Raw genomic sequence first — 9,320 nt, 5'->3', positions numbered from 1 at the left:
AATAAGCTGCTTGAAATAGAAGTCAATGTTTCAAAAGATTAAGTCAATAATCAACAGGAAAATGGGTTTCCAACTAAAATTATTCCATTATCTGGCACATCACATGCTTCTTTTTAACAATATTTTGCTAAGGGTGAGTTAGTATCAAAGTAACAGAATTGCTTTTTCTTATTTCCTTGCCCAGTGAAATAGTTAGAAGTCAGCAGAAGGGGGAAAGAAGAGAGAAGCAAATGGCTTAAATAATCTTCAAAATCTAATATATACAGTTATATATACTACGGCTGTTAGTCCTCAGTTCCAACAAACACCGAGTGGGAAGGACATCTTCCAAATGGCAGCTCATTTTACCTTGATAGTTGGTGTTTCCAGATGAGTTTCTAGTTTTTCATCATGATAAATTAATATATCCTATTTTATTACAGTGCCACAAGCAAGAACTCCGAAAGGCTCAACTCTTACAAAAGGCCCAAATCCCCTGAAAAGCATCAGGTATCAAAATGCAGCCAGAAAAGATGGTATTAAATGGAAAAAAAAGAAAAAGAAGAAGAAAAAGGGCTCCTTTTTAATGAAGTCGAGGTGTAGGACAGATTTATTAGCTTCCATTTTTCCAGGTTGCATTCTGATGTATTTCCTGCCCATATTTCTAAATTCAGCAGGTCTCTTTGTAGGGTTATTTTTTTAAAAATATGTTTCAAAGAACATGATGCAGCTCTAACGACTACACCTGCAAGGACACACCTGTGATGATACAAACACTAAGTGTTTCTCATATTCGCAACCCAGCACTCTAACAGAAAACAGACCTTCTATGTGAACTGCCAAGATCCTGCCATTCCTATAAAGAACTGATACTGTAACCAGATATTAGTCTTAAAAATAATAACCAATCAAGGATTACCCCTGACCAAAATGGTCATTAAATTCAGTGTAGTTCAGTCCATCCCTTACTGTTACTTCTTTTCTCAATATTACAGTTAAGACAAATAGTTAAGATTATTATTTTTTGTTGTAACACAGATGCCTACAATATTCCTACTTACTTAATACTCCCGCTTACTCAATATTCCTACTAAATAATAGCAAAAATAATTGAGTAATAATTACTTATTATTTATTCAAACATCATTGAATGTCTACTGTGTGTCAGGTACTGCCCCTGATTCTTGAGGAAGGAAAACTAGTAAGAATATAATAAAAGAATAAAATCTTTCCCTGGATAGTTCCTAACCCAACTGTCCAGCTGGGCTTGTGAACAAATAGTTAGCACACTAAGTTTCTAGTAAATCTGCCAAGATCAATGAAAACAAAGTAGAGTGAGAACTGGTTCCTCCTCTAGGTATTAAGACAAAGAACACACTTGATGGGCACGCACGTTAAAGGCTAAGTAGTATTCCCAGGGAGAAAGAGGATGTTCCAGATTGGAAGAACAATATAAGGAAAGGCCCAGATTCAAGTGGGTGGCTGGTCTATATTGAGGACTGGGTTATATACAAAGGAATGGGTGGGGGTGTACTGTCCAAGACATTAGTAACCCAACCTATTTAAATTGAAATTAACATTAAATAATATTAGAAATTCAGTTCTCAGTCATATTTTAAGAACTCAGTAAACACACGTCTAGAGTCTACCACATTGGACAGGGCAGTCAGAATCATTTCTATCACTGCAGAAAGTTCTATTGGACAGCACTGAGAATAAGAGTACAAGGCAAGCCTGTGGCCAGTTCATGGAGTCTCAAAAGCATACTAAAAAGTTGAACTAGAAATGGTTTAGAAACTACTGAATTCCACAAAGTCCCTTCAGGAATAGCCTTGGAGGACTCCATCCTCACAGCACTGCCATGACCTGTCTACCCATCCAACTTCCACATTTGAGTAAGTCTTCCTTTGAAGAAAGAAATTCTGTAGCTTTAAAAAAAAAAAAAAAGGAGAATTGGAAACCACCACAGGTTTTTAAGCAGGGACATGGCACCGTGACACAGGCATGGGTTTTAGAAATATTACTTCTTAAAGCAGTGCAGGATATGTGGGAAGAAAAGACAGTGAGCATACGGGGATCAGTACAGGATAATGGGATAAAGGATTAATTTCAGTGAAACTTCTGAAGAAATACACAGTTAAGAATTTGCATCAGTAAATTTATTCCAAGTAAGAATTACACATTCACACCAGGCATATTATTTCCACACAAAAACCAGCATTATGATTAAAGTACTGAACACCTTAAATATACCATAAACTCAGATAATATTTAATCTATTTTAAATCACTGAATTCTTTAGTATTTGTAATCCATGCTTCAATTATAATTCTTAAAATATAACTGCATCACTTAGTATAATTATTCATATGCTTATTATATATATATTTAAATTATCTTTTCTGAAATTTTAGGTTCTTCAAAAGTAACCTTTTAGTAACTTCAAAATATCCACATGTACCTCTTAGCAGGACTACTGTAAAACCAAAATTGTGTTTTCAAGTAGCAAGTGCCCAAGCCACACCACTCCTGATCAAAGACAGAGCAGACATCCAGTTTTATAAATAGCTCTCTTCCACTCCTTGTTCCTATTTTAATATGCCAACCATTACTTCACTGATATCCCAGAGTTTTCTTGCAACAGATTCATCCATAGCTTTGGGCAATAGTTCTTCCTCTTTACAGTCTCCAAAGTACTTTCCTGACACACCTTCTACCTCAGGTGAAGAGGCTAAATAAATCGAAGTCTGCGCACCTTCTAGTGGAGTTTTGAAAAAAGCCCATGACACCAAATTGAAAAGTGGTTTGACCAACAGTGGGATGTGTATGTGTCTCCCAAGGTTAGTCCGCACAATGCCAGGGTGTAAGACATTGACAGTGACGTTCGTGCCTTCTAAGCGGCGGGCTAATTCTCTGGTAAAAAGAATGTTAGCCAGTTTGCTCCGACTATAACAGAAGCTTTTATTATAGCTTTGTTCACTGTTCAAGTCTTCAAAGTTGATGTCTCCGTATTTATAAAGTTTGGAGGAGACTACCACAATCCTGCTGGGAGCTGAACTTTTCAGGAGTCCAAGGAGAAGATTGGTGAGTAGAAAGTGCCCCAGATGGTTCACTCCAAACTGCATCTCAAACCCATCTTCAGTCTTCATGTAAGGGCACTGGAAGATTCCTGCATTATTGATCAAGACATCCAGTCGAGGCTCTTCCTTTAAATGTCAAAAAGGGAATGGCAGAATTGTGAACACAGGCCTTAAATGTGCCGAGAATAAAATTTTAAAAAATTCTTGCAAACTACTAAAACGCCTCTGAGTTTTCAACAATCGAGAGAAAAGAAGATGACGACTTGCATGCTTACTGGGGCCTGACCTCGTGCTTTTCATGTTACCTCATCTATTCTCAACAACTCTATAAGCAAACTGCAGCACCCAGTACAGCATCACAGGACACCTAAGTAGCAAGCAAAAATCTTAAAATGAAATCTGAAATGGATGTCCCTGTTCTTAATTAGTAAGCTAGCGTGCTCCTCTAACTGGGATTTTCAAACCGCAGCTTGACAGCCGATGTGAGCTAGAGTGGAACTACAGCAGAGAACAGGTCAGCACTGTTTATGCCCAGAGCTACTAGTATCAACACCAGGGGCAAGTTAGGGTTGCTTTATTATGCAGTTTTCTAAGGGGAAATGGCACCATGGGGGTGGAGCAACTTCAAGTTGTTTCCTTAAAACTGGGACAAGCAATAGAGAGGCTCAGGGATGCAGATTAAGACTGGAGAGAACATCGTGAATAAATCAAAGAAACAATAAGAAACAAATTAAACAGGTAATATAAAAATATCAGAAACAACCCCATGAATCATACATACTAAGTTTCACAATAACAGCAAAGGAGATGAACAGAGGAGGTAGGCCCAACAAACACCTTTAACTTCTACGATTACTCCAGAATTCACAACTCTGTTTTCCCTATAAGAAATCTCTCTCTTCCAAGCTTCCAGGGGCCAACTTAGGAGATCCACACAGTCAGAATTTTGCATTTTGACCATATCTTGCATCTTTCCAGATTAAAGTCCTAACGTTTAGACTGTCCTCAAAGGGAAGTCTTTTCATTCCTTAATTCATGTAAGCTGGTTTTCCGTCGTCCTTTCCTGGCTCCCCTGTCTCTTCTGATGGGCAGAGAAAAAGAAATGTACTACACATTCCAGGTGTAAAGACACAGTGATGACCCACAATTAAATACATCTGAGGTCAAATTTCAAATATCATTGGCTCTTCTGCCAAGTATACGTGAAAAGAAAAATGTGTTAAATTTCACAACTGCTATCAGAGCCTACCTGTCAGAGGATTAACTATTTCTCATTCTGTCTGTCTAAGCACCTTTTGCTTTTCCAATAGTCAACTTCAAAAAGAAGGCAAAAGTTCACCCGTGGGGGAAAGAAAGGAGTGTTCTTTTCAGTAATCCTTTGGAAGAGTTTCCTGTATTAATCATTTCTGAGCCATCATTCTTTGCTGGGCTTGTGTTATTTTAAGACTTTATCATTTACTGTTTTTTAAAATCTAGGAGATAAATGACATAAATACCAAGAATACCAACCTGTGGGAAATTTACACTTCCACTTTTTTTTTTTTTAAATTCTGGTTATAGTCACTGAACTACTGAACTTCAGAGCACAGAAAGAATACATACTTAGAAGCAAGAGCAACTTAGTTATCTCTTTATCACCTTAACTTTTAATTGGTTCTGTCTCAGGTGGCCAAAGTAGTAAAACAAACAAACAAACAAACAAACAAACAACAAAACATAGGTATCAAGGAATAAATATATCCAGTCCCACCTACATTTTTAATGAAGAATAGGAAGACCCACTTTTGATTCTACCAATATCTCTTATACACTATTATTTCTTATTTCTTAACCTATTTTACCTGATAATGAGCCATAAAAACAAAACAAAACACCCTGTAGATCTGTAACAGTTCCCAAACTGTGCATCAAGGTGCCCTAGGGAGTCACAAGGAACTCTCAGGGTGATTTGGGAGTGATCTGGAGTATTTTAAATTTTCAAGGGAAAGAAAATGATACTCTGTTCAATATCTAAAAACTACAAGCTCCAGGTGGTTCACAGCTTCGACATCATAGTGTGCTATATTCCTTTTGATGATGTCATATCTTTGCAGGGCTGACTTTTTAGCAGTTGCTATAATAAAATCCAAGTACAATGTTAAAATCGACATAGAACAGAAATAAGGGTGGCTATGTTCCCATCTGATTTCAAAGTCTGACAAGTTGGAACAGTGAGCAACAGACGCACATTTCCCATTAGTATACTTATGGTTATAATAATTATGGTGATTGAAAAATGAAAAAAAAATCCTTTTTTCTTTCAGCTATGTATATTATTTTTTCAAACAGCTACCAAGTTGTTGCATAAATAATTATTAGGTTGCTTGGACCTAATTACTTAATAAATAAACTGTAGATATTTCCTTTGGCCTAAGGGCATCATGAAAAAATTAGAAAGTTTGAGAACTTCTGCTCTAGACTCAAGAGACTCCTTTTCCTATAGGCTCCTTTTCTGTGCCAACTAATTTTAAACATCACTCTTGCCTTCTTGGAAGTCACCTCTGCAGGAAATCCTTCTACCTCAATTCCAACAGAGGACATTCATTTCAGTGGAATATTTACTATCTAAACAAAGAAATCCTGCACGCTCACTGGGGCAGGCAGTAGGACTATAGGTGTTAAAAGCAAGGACTTTAGAGACAGGTCCTGGGCAAGTTACTTAGCCTACGTATGCCTTAGTTGCCTTAGGTTGTAAAATAGGGATAATAATGCCTACCTCACAGTTACTGTAGTAATGGATGACAGTAAGGACCACGGTCACTTTAGTTTCAATAAAAAACTTTTTTTTTCAAAGTATCTGAAATGCTTGGAACAGCCCCTGGCACATGGCAAACCTTAAATAAATGCTAGATGTTATTTTTATTTCAGGAACCGTTTAGAGCATATGACCACTGGCATTCCAAGCTCCAGTCTATTTGGAAATTAGGCCAGAGTCAGGTTAAGGATGGCACTAATAAGTTCACTGGTGGCAGAAAGCTAAACTTCCTACTCCAGCAGGGGGGAAAACAATAATAATTGCTTTAATAATTGGCTAGCAACTTCCCCTACGTGCTCTCATGCTCTTTGAAGAGATGGCTTGGTGCAGATTCACTTTGGACAGAAGACAAACAATCCAGAGACCTGGCGGATCTCCTCCTGGGCTGTCCTCACATAACAAGAGGAAATGTTCAGAAACTCGCTTATTTTCCTCTTGGGTCCATTTTCTTCTCAACATTCTTGGAAGACAGAAGACTGTCCTACCAATTTTTCCGGCCTCCAATTCCCAAGCCGCCTCAATCATTCGATTGTTTCTACTCCTAACCTCAGTCATTCCCAAGGTCACACCCCCTCGACTCTGGGCGGTCCCTTCTCGGCTCAGTCCCCGGCCCTCCAGGCCTCGCGCCGCCCTCCCAGGCCCCTGGCCCCTCCCCCGATCTCTAGCAGGCTCCCCGGCCGAGCCGCACACCTGGAGCATCTCCTGACAGAAGGCGCGCACCGAGCGCAGCGAGGCGAGGTCCAAGTGCTTGACGACAAGCTCACCGGCCCCGCCGGAGCTGGGCCCTGGCTCGGGGCCCCCGGCCTGGCGGAGCTCGCGGCGGAGCTGACCGGCCGCCTCCTCGGCGCGCTCGAGGTCCCGGCAGCCCATGATCACTCGCGCCCCCAAGCGCAGCAGCTCGGCGGCCGTGGCGCGGCCCAGGCCGCTGTTCGCCCCCGTTATCAGCACGGTCTTCCCGTGCATGAGGCTGGAGTGCTCGCTTCCGTGCAGCCGCTGGACGCTGGGCCCCAAGAACCGCCGGGCCGCCAGCCACAGGGCCCCACCCAATGCGGCCAGTAATGCCGCCACAGTAGCCACTGCCATAGCCGCCTGGGCCGAAGGCCCACCGGCCCCTGCGCGGGACTTCCGGAGTCGCCACGCGCCGGGGGCTGGGGCTGCCACCGGTACGCAAAGAACTCTGGGGCGCTCACTGTCGTCCCCTGACGGCAGCGTGGGGCATGCTGGGATTTGTAGTCTCCCTTCCAAGGGCACCTGATTGGTTAGGAGAGTTCAGCGCCTGGCTCGTGGCGCCTCGGTGGATCCGGCTCCCAGCCTGAGTGGAGGGTGAGGACGGGCCCTCGGTTTTCAGTTTTCTGAGGTCCCTGCCCATGGAAATCCCAGAGTGGTGGTGGTCTTCCTCGTGGGAATGCCTAATGAATACTTTGAATTTACAAATCTCTTTATAGGCTGCTTTACAAATCCCACTCTTCAGGGCTGGCTTAGTGTGCGTTTCCATTAAGGACTCTTGGGGCTTGTTAACCCTCAGTTCAGTTTACCTTCGTCCTCTGGAGAATGGTGCCTGCCGAACTGAAGTCTGAGGAAAGGCTTTTTTCCCCCACAGATGACTCTAAGAACTTAGAAACTTGAATCCGTTAGAAATAGAATGGACCGGTGGTTCACAGACTTTGGTGTCGCATCGGAATCACCTGCAGGAACTGTTAAAAAAAAAAAAAAAAGAAAGGAAGAAAGAAAGAAAGAAAGAAAAGAAAGAAAGAAATTTCAGGGCTCAGGCACTGGAGTTTTGAATATATTGGAGTTCAAGACGAAACCTGAGAATTTGCATTTCTAGCAAGTTCCTAGGTGATTCTGATGTTGCTGATCTGGGAACCACGGTTTGAAAACTGAAGGCCCTTGTGCATTGGTCCCTATATAAAAAGTCATCCTTAAATGGTCTTATTTGACACTGGCAGAGGTACACTGGGAAAAGCTTGGACTTACTGTAAACACAGACTTAATGGGCAGGACCATTCACAAGTGTCTCCCCACAGCCTCCCGGAGAATATTAAATGTAACAACGAAGGGAAGGAGTTTTTTACACTGTAAAATGCTTCAGAAATGTCAGGGGTTATGGTAACAGCATCAACCTTCAGGCTGCAAATTTCATACTTTAGACCAAGCTACTGTTAAGTTGTCATACATTCATCTACCCGCCTCCCCATCCATTATGTGACAGGCCCTGTGCCCTGTGAAAGTCACAAAGAAATAGGGCAACATTTCTACCCTCAGGGTGTTTACTGTCTGGTACAGAGATCTACTCTGCCCCACCCCCCATTCTAGAATCTTTAGGACAAGAGAAGAGACACACAACTTCCATAGTTTGAAATAAGCTCCCTAGAAAATTCTGATAAACTCTCCTCCACTCCCTTATATTTGGGAGTGATATGCAATACAAAGTCACAATACAAAGAAAAGGGATATAATGCCAGAAGGTTTCTTATGAGTGCTGAGAATGGAGCTCAGAGAGAGGAAGGGGCACTAACATGGAGGATTAGACATGGCACCAGAAACAGAAATCATGAGGGGTAGGCCTTTATTCCACCCTGTCTGTAACCTGAAGCTGCTTCTCCAACTCACTGAGCCAGAAGCACATGCTTTCTCTCCCTCTTCCTTTCTATCCACCCACCTCTTTCCTGTCCTTCAAAGCCCACCTCAGTTCTCTCCATTTCCTGACCACTTCCAGCCCATACAGATCTCTGTTTCAGCCTCCTGTGTGACCCTCACTTGGCGCTGAGAACAAACAGCCCTCTCTAGTGTGGGGTATGTGAGCTTGCACATTTGACTTCCTCTAAGGAATTGTTAAAAAGTTTTAAATTTTCTAAAGGATAGGATTATGTCTGAGTCTCTCTTGTGGTCTTTATATTGGGGAATGCTTAGAAAACAGTAGGTACTCAATAAGTGTCATGAATGATATATTTTGTACAGGCTTACATCAAATCAGGAAGCAGATCGAAAGATATGTGTCAGTAGTGGTCTGCTTTAATGAGAACCAGGGGTGGAATATGTCTATGTGGGTGAGGTAGGGATGGAGGTGGGGGTAGAAGGAGCAAGAGAGGGTGTGAGGAAGAGTGGAGGAGTCCCCTGACCTACTGTGTAACTGCCATGTAGCTTAAGCATAAAATGTAATGTGATGACTCATTTGTTTGGGGTGGGTCCTACAGCCATGGAATTAATAGCAACTCAATTTGGAAGGCTCTATAACACAGAGAAAATAGACAACAGGTAGATTTTGAAGTAAGACCTGAATTTGAATCTTTATCCTACCATTTATTATCCTTGGATAAACTAGTTAATCTTTTTGAATCTTAGGTTCTTCATTGATAAAAAGGAAAGTAATCATAATATTATGTCACAAATGTTTGGTTTGATGAAAAAATGAGGTAACATGTGAAAATAACCAGCTTACTGTTCCTAACATTATAGCAGATTAT

At 41.5% G+C, this 9,320-nt stretch overlaps 1 protein-coding gene across 1 annotated transcript; it reads right to left on the bottom strand.

The window, feature by feature from the left end:
* Positions 1–2,123: 2,123 nt before the first annotated feature.
* Positions 2,124–7,364, bottom strand: RDH14 (retinol dehydrogenase 14). The gene is made up of 2 exons (XM_072938168.1): positions 6,544–7,364; positions 2,124–3,185 (listed from the first exon to the last, which is right to left on the bottom strand). Exons 1-2 carry the CDS (start codon positions 6,934–6,936, stop codon positions 2,568–2,570), a joined length of 1,011 nt encoding a protein of 336 aa, XP_072794269.1. The 5' UTR covers positions 6,937–7,364; the 3' UTR covers positions 2,124–2,567.
* Positions 7,365–9,320: the final 1,956 nt, after the last annotated feature.

Source organism: Vicugna pacos, chromosome 15, assembly GCF_048564905.1.
Source record: "Vicugna pacos chromosome 15, VicPac4, whole genome shotgun sequence".
Lineage (NCBI taxonomy): Eukaryota > Metazoa > Chordata > Mammalia > Artiodactyla > Camelidae > Vicugna > Vicugna pacos.
Note: the sequence above shows the minus strand (reverse complement) of the source record. Positions and strands in the feature narration are given on the sequence as shown.